Genomic DNA, 17,809 nt, shown 5'->3' with positions numbered 1-17,809 from the left:
CATCTTTGTTGTTCTTCCCTGCACTTTTTCTGGAATCTCAACATCTTTATAGTGTAGCGGCCAATTGCTAATTGATGAGTTCTCTTTCTACCCCTCCCCCCATCTAAACCATTGATGAAGATATTGAAGAGTATTGGGCCTAAGACAGATAATCCACTGCGTACTTCCCTCCATGTACATGCAGTTATTTGGGAAGGGGCTTATAAATCTTGAAGAGAAATAGATAAATAAAACTTGAAGAACTCTATCAGGGCTAAATAATAAGAAAAAAAGGAAGAAAGATAAATTAGAACAGGGATAATAAAATTCTTTTTTTAAATAAAGGAAATAGCTTCGAGATAAGAAGTATCAGAGTGCACCATCTGGCACCAAACAGCAAAAGACTGTTTGGTTTAAACAACTCACTAGCAACTGAGACTATTTCCATAACAACTAGAGTAGTTAATAATTGTACAAGGCATGCAGTCATGTCATGAATTCAGTATTTCTCAACTATGAAAGCTTCAAAATGGGGAATTCTGGGAGTTGAAGTCTGCACATCTTAAAGTTATCAAACTTTAACGAAGTTGAGAAACCCTGCACTAGATATTTCAAGGTTTTCACCTGCTGAAGAGGGAAACCACTGAGAGTCCATTTAGGCCAGTGGTTCTCAACCTTTTTAATGCCGCGACCCCCAACCGGTCGTAAATCGAGGACTACTCAACTGGTGCAGCACCGTTTGCAGAATGGGACTTTTGGCGGGCTCAGCAGGGCAGAGACAGCCTGGACAATTCCTATTGCTTTTGAAATCCAATAGATTTAGACTCTATTCAAGAGAGTCTATTCTATTGGCTTTCAAAAGCCAATAGAATAAAAGGGAGTAGCACAGCTAAGGAAAAGGGGGAAAAAATGGTGGACTGCGTTGTTTGGCGACCCCCGTGAAATGGTCGTTCGACCCCAAATGGGGTCCCGACCCACAGGTTGAGAACCACTGGTTTAGGCAGACTATTCTTTGGTAAAAGCAGCACCAGCTTTATTTTAGATTACTGCCTTTCAGCATAGCAATACAGGCCATCCAAATTTGTTGTTGCTAAGCGAGACAATTGTTAAGTGAATTTTGGATCCATTTTACAATCTTTCTTGCCACAGTTGTTCAGTGAATCACTGCAGCTGTTAAGTTAGTAACACAGTTGTTAAGTCTTCCCCATTGACTTTGCTTGTCAGAAGGTCGCAGAAGGTGATCACATGATCCTGGGACACTGCAATCGTCATAAATATGAATCAGTTGCCAAGCATCTGAATTCTGATCACATGACCATGGAGATGCTGCAGTGCAACAGTCATAAGTCACTTTTTTCAGGGTTATTGTAACCTTTGTCACTGAATGAATGAATGAATGAATGAATGAATGAATGAATGAATGAATGAATGAATGTAAATATACGTGCCCCAGGATAATATTGCAAGATTCAATCTGGGTCAGTCACCGGGGTTAGAAGTTTTGTCTTCTAAGCTTTTGGCCTCCTACTGGAGCTTATCCTCAGGATGAGCCACACTTGGAATACTGCATCCAGTTTTGGTCACCACGATATAAAAAAGATGTTGAGATTCTAGAAAAAGTGCAGAGAAGAGCAACAAAGATGATTAGGGGACTGGAGGCTAACGGTTGCTGGAATTGGGTATGTCTAGTTTAATGAAGAGAAGGACGAGGGGGGAAATGATAGCAGTGTTCCAATATATCAGGGGCTGCCACAAAGAAGAGGGAATCAAGCGATTCTCCAAAGCACCTGAAGGCAGGACAAGAAGCAAGGATGGAAACTAATCAAGGAGAGAAGCAACCTAGAACTAAGGAGAAACTTCCTGTCAGTTAGAACAATTAATCAGTGGAACAGCCTGCCTCCAGAAGCAGTAAATGCTCCAACACTGGAAGTTTTTAAGAAGAGACTGGACAGCCATTTGTCCGAAATGGTGTACGGTTTCCTGCCTGAGCAGGGGGTTGGACTAGATGACCTCCAAGGTCCCTTCCAACTTTACTACTATTACTACTAAGGGATGGATGGGCTCCAGCACGGTCCAAAAGCTTGGAAGACTAAACCTTTGGTCCTGGTAACCAACCCAGACTGGATTTTGCAAGTAAATGAATCAATATTCATAATACACAGAGTCCTCGACTTATGGCTATCTGTATTCTGAATATGCAGAAAATACCTGCTTGTGATAAAGAACATTATAGTGCTGATGGCATATAGCAACAAAGAAATCAGACTATAATTTTGGATGATGAAATTCCTGCTTAGGTAACACATGAGCCATAACACACATGCAACAATTAAATAGTGGTGAGAATGCAACCTTGTTTAATATCTTTTGGGGCTGGAATTGAAGCAAGTGGTGCAACATCAGGATCATCTTTTTATTCATGTCTGATTGGATTTTATACTTCTCACATCCATCCCACACTCGGCTGGGGATTCAATGCTTGGAGTAGATCTAACAAAGACATTTCTATTTCTGCTTTAAAGTTCCTTCCTGTTAATTAGGCAAACTGCTCAAGCTCAGGCCTCGTGATCCTAAAGATAAATATTTAAAAACAAGAGGCTGGAGAATAAACCTCCTGATCCTGAAATTTATTTATCCTTCAGAAACCAGAAAATTCTGAAGAAGAGTTTTGGAGAGCGTCAACCTTGCTCACTCTGAGGTCTGGCCCAACAAAAGGCATTGTCCACATATAGATTTTGTCTTTGCTTTTTTCCTTAATCACGGGTAGGCAACCTTGGCTCTGTTATGATCGTGGACTTCAACTCCCAGAATTCCTGAGCCAGCCATGCTGAGGGGAAAGGGAGAGGTTTCCAAGCTGAGCCATGCTGGCTCAGGAATTCTGGGAGTTGAAGTCCACGAGTCATAAAAGAGTCAAGGTTGCCTACCCCTGAGTCAGTGTTTCTCAACCTTGACAATTTTAAGGTATGTGGACGTTCAACTCCCAGAATTCCACAGCCAGCATTGCTGGCTGTGGAATTCTGGGAGTTGAAGTCCACATGCCTTAAAATTGTCAAGGCTGAGAAACACTGCCCTGAGTCTAGGTTCTGGAATCACAGAACACAGAATCACAGAGTCAGAGGGCCTCTTAAAGATCTTCTAGTCCAACCCCCAGCTCAAGGCAGGAGACCTTATTCCATCCCCCTCAAATGGTGATCCAGTCTATTTTTGAAGAGCTCCAGCGATACAGCATCCACAACTCTGGGAGACAAGCCGTTCCATTAATTGTTCTCTCAGAAAATTCTGGTTACCGGTACTTCTAGATCGGATCTCTCATTAACAAGCTTCCACTCGCTCTCTGTTACTTCGGGGAATAAGACGGTAGGCCTGCTCCCCTCGCGGGTTTTGTATCGCCACGGCGATTTGGTTGAGTGGGGCGGCGCCTGGTAGATAAACACTGTCAGATGTTCCCGGGCTCGCCAGGCTCCGGCTTGCTCCTTCGGTGGGGAAGCCCCGCACTGTGATTAAGGATCAACGTTGCGAAACGCGGGGAGGAGAACAGACGCTCCCGTGTGCTGCACGCTCAGGTGGGGAAGGGAGCTCGGCTCTGGGTGTGCCGGGAGTGGGGAAACTTCCCTCGGAAGGGCAGTCCCGCTCTTGGCGCCGGAGGCAACTGCTGTCTGGGCTGTTGGCGGCGGCGGGGTGTGTGTGTGTGTGTGTGTGTTCTTCGCATTTTTTCAGCCGCGCTCCACGATGCGGCCTCGGCTTTTTTTATTCAGAGATGGGAAGAAGGGGGGGGGGCAAAGAAGGGTAGCAAACTCCGTCCCGGACCGATTCTTTTTCTCTTTGGTCGCCGCGTTAACCACTCTGAGATCTGCTGAGGCTACGCGGGAGGAGTAGAAAGCAGCAGGTGCGGAGGGCTGCCAGGTGTCGCTGGAAGGAAGGAAGGAAGGGAGGGGGGAGGGAGAGGCGGATTACTTGGGCAACACAAACAGCTGCAAGGTGTGGAGGCTGAACGGTTGGTTGCTTCTCATCCGGGACTGGGAGTAAATACTGTGGGAGGGGCGGGATGGACAGGCACCTGTCGGTATGGGAAGATCAAGTTTTTGATTGCAGCCTAACGAGACTGAACGGGCTGCCTGTGGAACATTGCCTCACCGTTCCAGAACCTATGTGGGTTTCACAGTTGATTTCAGTGGGATTTCCCCGTCTCCCTTTGAGGCTTGTCCAGAAGCGTTCCTGCCTCTGTCTGATAGTTAATCGTTTTCCAACAACTTTGCAGTGGAAAGACTAGAATTCACCTAGGGGTCCTCCGGGTTTGAGGATTTTATTTTGCAAGCAGGGGTTGCACAAATTTGGGTCACACATCCGCGCTGCTGGTGTTGTTAAGGACACGCGTCATGTGATTAGGAGGACTATTGTATTGCATTTTGGTGAGTACGCGTGTTTTCTAGTCTTGTGATAATTTTCATCTTCTGGGCGGCGTGAAGAAGCAAGAGCCACAGCGCTTTGTGGCTGTTGGGCTGTGGAGGAAAAATCTGTTAATAATGTTATTGAACTCTACAGTTAAAAAGATAAGATCCTAAAAAGAGGAAGTAGAAAGTGCAGAGAAGGCAGGAAAGATAAATGACTTCCCCCTTCATGACAATATCAACAATTGTCAACGTATCCCCTTCTGTTATATTTCAACAAAGATCTCTTTTTCCTCTATCTCATCTCTTTATCTATAAAGAAACCCCACAAAATCTTGTCATTAAATCCTGGTCAGCAATTATCTATTAAGGGCTACCAGGAATGAGATATTTATTTTAACCTTGATCAAATAAACTTTATATTCTTTTATTTGTAACAGACTTGTTACTTAATCCTTTCAATATCCTAAAATTTGATTTCTTGTTTTATTTTTACGGTTTTACATACGGAAATTTCTCATAAGTTCTAGGCTGCTTCTCTCGATTAGTTTCCATCCATTGCTTCTTGTCCTGCCTTCAGGTGTTTGGAGAATAGCTTGACTCCCTCTTCTTTGTGGCAGCCTCTTAAATATTGGAACATTGCTATCATGTCACTCCCAGTCCTTCTTTTCCTTAGACATACCCAATTCCTGCAGTCAGTTGCATGCAATAATATTTGTTTGGCATGGTCAGTTTTTGACAAACCCATGTTGGCTTCTAGTTATAACTTTGCTTGCTTGTTCACAGATCCTTTGCTTGATTATCTTTTACAGGATCTTCCCAGGTATTGATGTCAGGCTGATTGGTCAGTAGTATTCTGGATCCATTTTCCCCCTTTTTTGAAGATGGGAATCCTGTCTGTTCTTTTCCAGTGCACTGGTAGTTCCCTGGGGCTCCAGGATCTTTGAAAGATATGGTTCAGTGATTCCGACATCATGTCTGCCAGCTCTGCTCCTTCAGAACTCTGGGATATAATCCATCTGGTCCTGATGATCTGTACTCATCAAGGGTGGACAAATGTTATCATTTTCTTGTCTATTTTAATTTGTATCCCTATTCTGTCTTTTACAGTTCTGCTTTGGTAGTTGAACATGCTTAAACCACATTCATTAAGATACATATTATCCAATCTCTATGGTGTAGACCAGGGTTTTTTAACCACTGGTGGGACGTCAGCATTTGGTAGGTGGTATGCTTACGATGGGTTGAAGAGCATTGTAAAAAAAAAGTGTTAAAAAGTGTAAAAGTGTAGTGTGGGATGAACTGAAGCGGCAGCAATGCAGCACAGGCCTGTGGATAGCCAGCTGGAGCCGTGGTGTTGCCGGGGCTCTGTTATGAGTGCCCAGGATCCACACCGGGCTCCAGCTGACTGGCGCTTCTGGAAGCTATGCACAGCCTGGGGAAAGGAGAGGGATCTCGGAGTCCTAGTGAACAATCACTTAGATATGAGTCAGCAGTGTGGTGCAGCTGCCAAAAAAGCCAGCACAGTGCTAGGCTGCATTAACAGAGGGATAGAATCAAGATCACGGGAAGTATTAATACCACTTTACAATGCCTTGGTAAGGCCACACTTGGAATACTGCATCCAGTTTTGGTCACCACGATGTAAAAAAGATGCTGAGACTCTAGAAAGAGTACAGAGAAGAGCAACAAAGATGATTAGGGGACTGGAGGCTAAAACATAAGGAACGGTTGCTGGAATTGGGTATGTCTAGTTTAATGAAGAGAAGGACAAGGGGGGACATGATAGCAGTGTTCCAATCTCTCAGGGGCTGCCATAAAGAAGGAGTCAAGCTATTCTCCAAAGCTCCCGAAGGCAGGACAAGAAGCAGTGGATGGAAACTAATCCAGGAGAGAAGCAACCTGGAACTAAGGAGAAATTTCCTGACAGAACAATTAACCAGTGGAACAACCTGCCTCCAGAAGCGGTGAACGCTCCAACACTGGAAGTTTTTAAGAAGAGACTGGATAGCCATTTGTACAAAATAGTATAGGGTTTCTTGCCTGAGCAGGAGGCTGGACTAGATGACCTCCCTTCCAACTTTATTATTATTATTATAAGACAGAAGTTGGACTTGGAGGAAACGGCTTCCTGCAAATGTCCTCCACCTCCTGCTTTGCCAGGAGGAGGCACCAGACAGGGAAACACCAAAGATGTCTGGGTTTGGGAAAAGAACATCTCTTTAGCATGCTCTACACACACACACACACACACACGCACACATGCACACATACTCCAGCTTGGAGACTTGTATCCACATCTGAGCTAGCAAATTACCACTCACGCCTGGGCTTGGGGAGAAGGCCTTCCTCAGTGGATAAGTCCCCAAACCTGGAATGTGGTGTGCGTGCATGTTTGTGCATGCGCACATGTGCTTGGCTGCTAGCAGTTTGAGGGGCAAGGAGTTTGTGGGGCACCAAGTTGTCCCACATCGAGTTAGCCAGTGCGACTTGTTCTGTTCCAACCCAGCTGTCTTGAGTCAGCTGTGTCCAGTGAATGGCATCGAGCAGGCCATGCCCACCTGCTCGGCGACTATTGATGTTCTGTATCAAGCAAGGGGGCTACTGGCTATTGCTTGATGCAGGCAGATAAACTCCACGGAAAGGTTTCATGCAGATTACTTTAATTCATCAGGCATTCTTTAAACCTTAACAGTTACTGGAGATTCTTCTGACATACATTGCATAATCTGGACCCTTTTACGTAGGTAAAAGGAGGTAGTTTCTTCCATGTCAGAGGAGCAAAAAGTTCTCGTGGCTGGAATTCATAAAGACTCTGCTGGACTGTACGTAGCCAGCAATTCCGGTAGCCAATCGGAAGTCCTTCCCAGTGGCCCATCCGAAACGTAGATATGACCAGGTAACTTAAAACTACATTACACAAAGGGGACAGTTCTTAATTCCTAAGATAGCTATTTACTCTGACCAGCACATTTGCCATATCCTAAAAGTGGTACAATCTCTGAAAAGATTGAAAAGCCCTGGTGTAGACACTTCCCAACATCTGAATATCTATTCTGTGGCTTTCATAGATGCTCTACCAAGTGCTGGTCTGTGACTAATTTCTTGACTGTTTGTCTGTGGAGATCCTCAGTCATCCAGGTCATGGTTGTCCCAAAGGTGCTTTTTCAAAAGGCAACTGGACTTTCTTTGTTTGTTTCTTGAAGAAGACGTTTTGCCACTCATCCAAGAAGCTTCTTCAGTTCTGACTGAAGAACTAGGGATAACATGAGAGCAGTTTTCCAGCATTTGAGGGGCTGCCACAAAGACACGGGGGTCAACTTATATTCCAAACCACCAGAGGGCAGGAAAAGAAACAATGGATGAAAACTAGTCAAGGAATTAAGGAGAAATTCCCTCTCAGTGAGAACAATTAACCAGTGGAACAGCCTGCCTTCAGAAGTTGTGGGTGCTCCATCAATGGAGGTTCTTAAGAAAAGATTGGACAGCCACTTGTCTGAAATGGAATAGGGTCTCCTGCTTGAGCAGGAGGTTTGGACTAGAAGACCTCCAAGGTCCCTTCCAGCTCTATTCTCATTGACTAGTTGATTGGTTAAAATTTTCTCAGGGAAATTTTAAAAAGGAGAGGATTTGACATCAGAAGGAAGCCGGTGGCTAGTGCAGGGGTCCCCAACCCCTAGTCTATGGACCGGTACCGGGCCACGGCATGCCAGCAACCGGTCTGCACAAACAAGCAAAGCTCCGTGCATGGGATGCAGGTAGCACATAAAAACACGCACCCTCCGGTCCACAGAAAAAATTCTATGGAACCGGTCCCTGGTGCCCAAAAGGTTGGGGACCTCTGGTCTAGTGGTTAAGGTAAAAGGCTAGAAAGTGGGAGATTGTGGGTTCAAGTCCTGCCTTAGCCCTGAAAACCAGCTGGATGACTTTGGGCCAATCACTCTCTCAGCTCAACCCACCTCACAGGCAGTTGTCATGGGGAAAAATAAGATGAAGATGCATTGGATATGCTTGCCTTGAGTTATTTGTAAAAATAATAAATGAGGGATACCAATGCATAATAGAGGTATGTACAATTATTAGAAGAAGATGAAGATATGGCTACTCTTTGTTCCACAAAGTGGAGATGCAACTTCAGGAGTCCTGCCAAACTGCCCATCAGTTTTCTTTGGGGTAGTACCACCCCATCCAGTACTAAAAGTGGCAAGTCAGCAGATCCCATGAGCCTTAAAACCCCAAATCACTCAGTTTTGTTAGGATTGAGCTGCAGCCTGTTCTTCTCCACCCAAGCCGAAGCCTCCAGACATTGAGAGAATACAATAATTCATTTAGTGACCATTCAAAGTTACAATGGCACTAAAAAAAGGGACTTATGACCATTTTTCACAGTTACGACCTTTGCAGCATCCCCATGACCATGTGATCAAAATTCAGATGCTTAGCAACTGACTCATATTTATGACGGTTGCAGTGTCCCGGGGTCATGTGATTATCTTTTGCGACCTTCCGACAAGCAAAGTCAATGGAGAAGCCAAATTCACTTAACAACTGGGTTACTAATTTATCAACCACAGGGATTCACTTAACAACTGTGGCAAGAAAGGTCATAAAATGGGGCAAAACTCACTTGAGAAAGGTCTCAGCAACAGAAATTTTGGGCTCAGTTGTGGTCATTAGTCAAGGACTACTTATTATTTGGTTGGCACGGGCAGAGATATATAACTGAGTATTGATGGGACCTTAGGGATCATCTAGCCCCTCCTATTAGCCAGCATCCTTTTGATTTTTTTTTCTTTTTTAAAAGAAATTTGAGCATTTAATAATTTAAACTTGGGAAAGATTGCTTTGTAGGATAGCTTAAAACTTTTTTTAAAAAAAAACCCCAGATAAATGCAAGCTGGTGCTTTGCCCCATGTTGATCTTTACAATTGACCTTTAAAACGAAAATAAACTTGAATAATATAATCAGCTTCTCTATCAGGGGGCTGGCATAGCAGAAAATAAAAGATATGAATTTCTTACATTTTCCACTCATTTCAGACGTTTCCCACCTACACTCTGAAATCTTCAGAAGTAATGAAAGCTGTTTTGAGAAGGCGTTTGGCTTAAATCTTGTTCACATTCTGTTTTCAGTCATCACAGAACAGAAGGCTATTTACCCAACAGAGAAAAATGTTGATAATATCCACCAGACCAGAAATATGGCTCACATGAGGAGGCATTAGAATGGGTTTATTGTTAAAGATTATGGGGGAAAAAATTTGCAAGCCAAATTCCTCTAGGCAAACAAGGCAGGTCTTCCCCTTTTGTGTATTTGTGTGGATTTTTTCTATCATTGTGTACTCTGCCCCTTGGGATATATAGTGCTGATTCATTAATTTATTTCCAGAGAATATATATGGTTCTTAATGAGGAGAAAGCTGGTCTGATCTAGTTCTGAAGTTCAAGTCTATGGTCATCCATGATTTTCATTAATGATGATGATGATGGAAGGGGCTTTGTAGGTCACCTAGTCCAACCCCCTGCCCAGGCAGGAAACCTTATACCATTTTGGACAAATGGCTGTCCATTCTCTTCTTTTTTTTTGTTTTTATTAAAAGTTTTATAAGTTTTACAAAAGAAAAAGAAAAAAACAAAACAATACAAAGACAAAAAACATATACAAAGAAAAAAAACTAAACATTACACAACAAACCCTCCCTTCCCCAACCTCCCCCAAACACCCCCCCTTCTCCCCCCCCGAGCTTCCCAGAGCAGAATATAGGCTTAATTAAAAAACAATCAAAAAAATTATATTTTAATCAAAAAAATTATATTTTAATCAAAAAAATTATATTTTAACATTCTCTTCTTAAAAACTTCCAGTGTTGGAGCATTCACCACTTCTAGAGACAGGTTGTTCCACTGGTTAATTGTTCTAACTGTCAGGAAGTTTCTCCTTAGTTCTAGGTTGCTTCTCTCTTTGGTTAGTTTCCATCCGTTGCTTCTTGTCCTGCCTTCAGGCGCTTTGGAGAATGGCTTGACTCCCTCTTCTTTGTGGCAGCCCCTGAGATATTGGAAGACTGCTATCATGTCCCCCCCTTGTCCTTCTCTTCGTTAAACTAGACATACCCAATTCCAGCAACCGTTCCTTATATGTTTTAGCCTCCAGTCACTTAATCATCTTTGTTGCTCTTCTCTGTATTCTTTCTAGAGTCTCAACATCTTTTATACATCGTGGTGACCAAAACTGGATGCATTTGGTGACCTTTGGAATAGCTACAGTCCATCTTACTCAGAGGATTGTCCAAAGGGTGAAACTGGAAACTGGAATGGGAAGATCCAACTATGTGAATTCTTTCAGGAAGATGAATATTTGGAGAAAAAGTAAGAGTATGAAAATTAACAGATAAATATGATTAAACTGAGTACAATAAATCCAAGACAAACCCATATAAATAACCTTCTGGTAGCAAATAACCTTTACCCTTCCAGGTAAACCAGACAGGATGTGCAAATTATTTTACCATCAGGCTATATTAACAAGAATCTTGCAAGTCTGAAAGATTCTCCTGCTGTCTCTTTTTACAGCTTGGTCAATTTAGGGTGGATGTTTCCTAACTTTCTTTCTCTGACTGTTAAGCATCTGTGGTCTCCTCCCTCTTTTATCTGATCATTCCCTAAACAGCATCATTCCCTCTCACTTAGAGTCATTCCCACATACCATTACATTAGCTTTTTATATATCCTCTAACTGATATTTCTGTGGTAGCTTCAATCCTACACTTGTGATCCAGATGATAGTATTGGGGGACTTCTCAGTCCCTTAAGAATCATCTTGGGAAGTCCTGCAATGCTGATGTTTCATATTACTGGGTGTTTCTGTGAAACTGTTGGAAAAGTTTGGAGATAATTGTAACATGTAGTGTGATATTTAGCAGGACTTCTTCCCTTTAAGCCGGTGGTTCTCAACCTGTGGGTCAGGACCCCATTTGGGGTTGAATGACCATTTCACGGGGGTCACCAGACAATGCAGTCTGCCATTTTTTTCCCCTTTTCCTTAGCTGTGCTACTCCCTTTTATTCTATTGGCTTTTGAAAGCCAATAGAATAGACTCTCTTGAATAGATTCTAATTCTATTGGCTTTCAAAAGCCAATAGGAATTGTCCAGGCTGTCTCTGCCCTGCTGAGCCCACCAAAAGTCCCATTCTGCAAACGGTGCTGCACCAGTTGAGTAGTCCTCGACTTACGACCAGTTGAGTAGTCCTCGACTTACGACCGGTTGAGGGGGGGGTTGCGGCATTAAAAAGGTTGAGAACCACTGCTTTAAGCTCAGGGTTGGTTCTCTCCAGAATCTGTCCACGTCTCTGCATTATAAAGGACTAGATGAGGAACAGTAATTGGAAGCTTAATTTGCACGAGGTAAAATTGTTCTTAATTTTTATTGCCATTGGGAAAATATGCCTGACCTGAATACTGAAGTTCTTCAAGGAACAGTCCTTTAAGGCATTTCAAAAATAGTAGCTCAGTTAAAATGTATCATTCTTGGCTTCAAACGTCAAGTCTCATAATTTTGGTTATTCCAGTCAGTATTCAAGACTCAGGTGAGGGCAGACACTGAAGAAGTTTAGTTTAAGGAAGTATCTTCTCTACAGTAACATCATTGTTATACTCCCATGCAGGAATGAGTAATACCAATTTCTTTTCTTTCCATAGAGTCTGAATCCTGATATTTTTGTCACCCAGAAAGCTTGGAAGATGCCAGGAAAAATTACAGGTGAGTCATTCAGCTCTTTCTTTCATCTAGCTGAGAACTACAGAAAGCAGGAGAAAATCCCTGGGGTACTAATGAAGTCAGAGAAAAACTGAGTTGAGGGATTCGGGATGCCGAGCCCTCCAGCTGAGTTTCTTCCTGTTTGGGGACCCTAAATGGGCCAGAAGCCGCCCCGGAGAGGTGGCAATGAAGAAAGGTAGTCCTAGGGATCTAGGAGAGATGGCGGTCTCCCCGATTGGTCCAGGAGAAGCCTTCCAGAAACCAACAGGAGAAAGGCTAGCTAACTCCATTGTCTAGCCCCAGCTGCAAGCAACGGAAGTCAAAAGCTCTACTCTAAACTGATCGTAAGCAGTGCGTTTGAAATCTGGGTAAGAATATTGATTTTCTCTATCCTACTTATTTTCCTGAAAAGGAGAACTCCCAAGAAGCAAAAATACCTCCGAGAGTGAAAAGGGGAGGTGTTTCCCCCCCACCTTTTGGCTATTGGAAGCAGCGAATATAACCCTTTAAGGCAGGGCTTTTCAACCTTTTCACACATTGTACCACTTTTAGAACATGGCAATATCCAAGTACCACCAGTCGCCTAGCAAGGTGTCAAAAACTTGATGACCAAAAAAAAAAAAAAAGGAAAAAAGTGATGAAGTACAGGTAGTCCTCGACTTACAACAGTTCGCTTAGTGACTGTTCGAACTTACAATGGCACTGAAAAAAGTGCCCCCCAAGCCACAGCCGAACAAGACGCCTGCCCTTCTGGCGGCGCTCTTCCTCCTGTCCGAGGTTTTCATTGTTGTGAGCATTTCTGTTGAGGATTGGCAGCGGGGGTGGGGAGGTGTTTGGTTTTTATTCCCCCCATCTGCTTGGTGGTTGCAGCAGGTTTTGGTCACATCACATGACCCTGGGACACTGTGACCGTCATAAATATAAATCAGTTGCCAAGCATCTGAATGTAAATCACAAGACCCTGGAGATGCTGCAACATTCCAGCTGATCGGCGCTTCTTCTGGGCTCAGCAGAAGCACCAGGATCAGCGCGGAGCTCCAGCTGGAGCCTGGCACAGATTCTGATGCTTCTGCTGAGCCCTGACAGCCCTGCAGCTCCAGCCATCTCTTGCTCAGGCTTGTGCGGTGCTGCCACCAGTTCAGCTCATTCCCCTCCCCCGCTACCACTTTTCTAGGATGGTCATGTACCACCTGCCAGGTGCCAATGTACCACAGGTGGTACCCGTACCACTGGTTGAAAAGCCCTGCTTTAAGAAGGAAAAAGGCTAGAAAGAATTGAAAAATGAGCAAATGCTGACACCTACTGGTGGATGAGCATTATGAAATCTCTATGGCCTTCAAAGTTTTAATCAACACAGCTGTTCAGATAAAGTGAGACTTACAGAAACAATGTATACTTAACAAGAGGAAATATATGATAAGATGCAACTAATTCAAAAGACAATGATCTTAAACCACAAAGAAATACAGAATAACTTTGAAAGTATAAATCAATTTATCTCCAATTTAATTTTACTCAAAAAAAAACCCTCAGGAGGATACAGCAGAGATGACTGAATATAAATCTGAGAATAAAGACTTAATGGACTTCCACAAAATAAAAGAGTATGATTTAATTCAAGTGGAAGAAAAGACGATTTATATTTCAACACCACACAGCAAACTTAAGGATGAGAGGAAATACTTGATGGAGAGACAAGAAGTGACAAAAAAAAGTGGAGAGAAAAGGAAGGAAAAAGATTCCTAATAAAAAGGAGTGGGCAAATGCCCATGACAAAGACATTGATTTACTCTCTGTATCTACAGCAACATCTATGAAAGATTCTGGGCAAAGAAAAAAGATTAAGATGGAAACTAAGAGAATAGATGATGGGACATATCAGAGCGAATACTTAAAAAAGAAGCATGTGTTTGAATATGGTTAAAGAAATAGAACAATTTTGGAATATACCACTTTAAGAGGGATGAAATGTTTTAGATACTTAAATGTGACTGAATTTAAGGAAAGTATATAAAAATGTTTTGAATCAGAGTTAAGGAAATAGATGACTAGATCTATTGAATGGAATGTCTAAAGATTAAATATATTCTTAACTATGGTTAAAAAGAATAAGAAATCTGAGGAAATAAATACATATTAACCTAGGAAGGATATCTATTTTAAGTCAGTGGTGGCGAATCTATGGCACGCGTGCCAGAGGCGGCACTCAGAGCCCTCTCTATGGGCACGCGCACCATGCCCCAGAGATGGCAACCGTCCCTCTTCAACCAGCTAACTCACCGAGGTCCCATATGGCTGGATGCATCCCAGCATGACTGATTTCCCTCCCCCCCCATACCATCCCTCCTGGCCTCGCATGCTCTCCTTTTCCTGGGCACAACCCACTGCATCATGTCCTCAGCTGTCGGCCGGCCATCCAGCTCAGAGGCAGCTTCTCTGAACTGTTGGCAGCGGCTGCAGAGCCCCAGAGTGCGCCAGTCGAGGGGCCGGCAAGTTGTGGCTGCTGACGGACACTGTCGGCCCCCATACGCTCACTGGCCTCTGTGTGTGGGGGGCTATGGTGTCAGGCAGCAGCCGCCCCGGCCCCTGCCTCATCTTGTCCTGTGACAATGGCACCCCTGCCCTGCCTCACCTCGCTTTGCAGGACGAGTCTCCTGCCCATCGCCCTACCTGCCAGAGACCCCCTGGATCTCTCCCAACCCTGCCCGGTCCCCATAGGCATTCCTCCCCAGGAGAAACATTGAGGTGACCACACCCACCCAGTCTGCCATGACCACAGCCACACCCACCCAGTGGGCCCCACCCACCTGGCAATAAATAAGTGGGTTTTGGGTTGCAGTTTGGGCACTTGGTCTCTAAAAGGTTCACCATCACTGTTCTAAGTAATATATTCTAAGCAGAAGACTCACAATAAGTAAGGCAGGCATGAGTTGAAAAAAGCAAACCTGGATAGGCAAAATTGATCTGCAACATTTGGAGATCTCTGGATTCAAGCTAAAATTAGGGAGAACTAGTAAGAGAACTAGTTAGCAGTAGGACTGTCTTCTTCAGTCACCCTTGATTCTTATGGTAAGAACTCTGTTGGAACGTAATACTCTAAATCTGATGAACCAAAATGAGCACGTGAGAGGACCATTCCCAGATGATCTTCTAAGCTGGAGAGAGCCTCGTTACATCAGAGACTTTCACATCTGACATGTATGGAATGTCAATTTCAGATAGAATTCAGCAACATATATATCTGTTTGTGCAAAAGCAAGGAGGTCTTCCAATGTGCACCATAAAAGCAGTAGAAATGGTCTAAGGCCCATTTTCTTTCCCTATGACATGACCACAATCCATTAAAATAATCAAGATTATTTTGCAAGATGATCAACTCTTATGAGATATTTTGCAGTTGCTTTGAGTTCCAGATGTGAATGTTCTGCAGTGCAAAATTTGCAGTTCTTGTGAGGTTTCAACTACTGAAAACATTTCTTTAAATTGTCTGACTGGGAAAGATAGGGAGCCCTGGTTGGGTATTGGGGGCAGTGTCTTCCCAAGAGCAAAACTAGAACATATCTCTGTTTATGGTCATAAATGTGGTCTTCTGCTTTCCTTTAGGGGCAGAAAAAGATTCTGGATGTTGTGATCATTTGACTCCTGTGGTGATAACTGAAATTGCTCTTGGAAGCTCTGATGCAAAGAATGCAAGAAATGCTGGTAAAAACAAAGGTAGTCACCTGCCTGGAGCCCTTTGTGATCTTTGATTGGGGGAGTAATGCAACAAAATGGGTGGAACTGAACCAGATCTATGTAAAAACCAGAATCTTTTATCTTTTCTCCCTGGTTTTGAGGAAAGGAAGTTGAGGCTGTTCCTCTTTTTGAAAAGGAAAAATTCACACAAAATCTACTTTAGGGCTGACCACTGGTGGGATTCAAATACCTGAACAACCGGTTCTCTTATTGGACGCAGGCCTGGGCCTCTTGAGGCCTAGAATAGACTTCCGGAAGTGGCATTCATGCACTTCCGGTGGGATGTTCTAGGCCTGGGAGGCCTCCTCCAGGCCTCCCAGGCCTAGAACGGACTTCCAGAAGTGGCATCCACCCACTTCTGGCGGGCCGTTGAGGCCTCTCAGGCCTAGACTGGACTTCCAGAAGCAGTGTGCATTCAGCCAGTTCTCTGAACTCAGCAAAAATTTAGCTACCAGTTCTGCCAAACCGATGTGAACTGGCTGAATCCCACCACTGGGGCCAACACTGTAGCTTTGGTAAGTTTCCCATGTCAGCTCAGTGGGCGTTTCCCATTTTCAGGGCAGAAAGCCTGCTATTGACTTTTGGCAATGGAGAGGGAAGTCCAGATCAAGGGGGGGGGGGAGAATTGATGTTGATACCTTTGTCTCAGAGAACAAGATCTGGTTAATTGCTTAATGCTGTTGGGGAAGATGAGGAGGTTGGGATGCCATGCTCTATTTTTCGTGATGCTTTTCTGCATAAAGTGGTTTCTAAATATTCCTTCAAGTGTCTGTATTTCCTTCCTTCCTTCCCTCCTCCTCAGTTGTTTCCCATAACAAACTTTTGTTGTTGTACAGCTGAGATTTCCATTTCTTTAGAAGAGCTTTGCAAAGGGCAGAGAAGATTTTTCCGGTACTTTTTTCTGGGACATTTATACCAACTTTTAGCAAGGCAAAATACAGATGCACTTAATTCCAAGTATGTTACATGTTTGCAAGAATTGCAAGGATGCCACCATTGCTGGGAAACCCCTTAAGGCAGTGGTTCTCAACCTTTCTAATGCCATGACCCCATAATACAGTTCCCCATGTTGTGGTGACCCCCAAGTGGGTGTGGCCACCAATAAGAGGGAGTAGGACAGCTAGGGAAAAGGGAAAAAATGGCGGACACGTGGTTTGACGACCCCCGTGAAATGGTCGTTCAACCCCAAATGGGGTCCCGACCCACAGGTTGAGAACCACTGCCTTAAGGAGTACCTTCGAGGCAGAGCTGGGGCCTATAAATATCACTGGGCATTAGCCGAAGACAGCGAGGAATATCTGTGTTGTCCCACGTTGTCTTATGGAAAAACACTTGCAGTTATGGAAAAGTTACTTGAGTTGTATTTTGGGGTACTACATTTTTGGACTTGGACACTCTCCCAAGGGTTGCCAGCTGTTCTTTCTGGCAGGGCTGTGGGATTCAGGTTAACTTTATGTCACCCACGACTTTGAGAAGGATAGAGGATCTTAGCCACTCCCAGATCCACTTGATCTGTTCTTTGGGGAAAGAAACCCGAAGGCCACGCACAACAGACACCAAGGGTGTATTTCTGGGCTCCTTGGAGTCACGCTAACTGCCACCTTGTATCTTTCCTTAGGAATGGAGAGGAAGGGAGGGAGATGATGGTTATTCAGGATTTGTTTATGGCCGGATCAGCTGCTGTGAGTCAGACCAAAAACTTTTAATGGCCAATACAGACTTTTCAAACCAAAAGCTGTCCAAATATTTTGAACTTCCTTTTCCAAATTCCCCTGCATTACAGTTTCAAGGGCCAAGTGGAACACACAAAGCTGAAGGAAGACCCAGAACACGAAAACTGTTCATATAAATTACAGCCAACTGTTTGGGTAAATGTGCAATCTCTGGCGTTAAGAGTAGCTGATCCTTTCCCTTTGTCTGCCTGTCTGTCTCTGTCTGCCTGTCACAGTGTGCC

At 43.9% G+C, this 17,809-nt stretch overlaps 1 protein-coding gene across 12 annotated transcripts in view; it reads left to right on the top strand.

Annotated features, from left to right (window-relative positions):
• Positions 1-17,809, top strand: part of LOC120314261 (C-type lectin domain family 2 member D-like) — a 28,492-nt gene that overhangs the window by 692 nt on the left and 9,991 nt on the right. For 2 of the 12 annotated variants that reach the window (XM_039357152.1, XM_039357164.1), the window contains exons 1-4: positions 3,423-3,542; positions 10,561-10,733; positions 12,063-12,123; positions 15,724-15,834. In XM_039357152.1, coding sequence (XP_039213086.1) covers positions 12,105-12,123; positions 15,724-15,834 — 130 coding nt within the window. In that variant the 5' untranslated portion in view covers positions 3,423-3,542; positions 10,561-10,733; positions 12,063-12,104. The other 10 variants (XM_039357153.1, XM_039357155.1, XM_039357156.1 and 7 more) reach the window with 9 other exon arrangements.

This window comes from Crotalus tigris, unplaced genomic scaffold, assembly GCF_016545835.1.
Source record: "Crotalus tigris isolate CLP2741 ecotype Arizona unplaced genomic scaffold, ASM1654583v1 scf7180000018867.1602434, whole genome shotgun sequence".
NCBI classification, from domain to species: domain Eukaryota; kingdom Metazoa; phylum Chordata; class Lepidosauria; order Squamata; family Viperidae; genus Crotalus; species Crotalus tigris.
The sequence above is the reverse complement of the archived record's forward strand: the minus strand, read 5'-3'. Positions and strand labels throughout refer to the sequence as shown.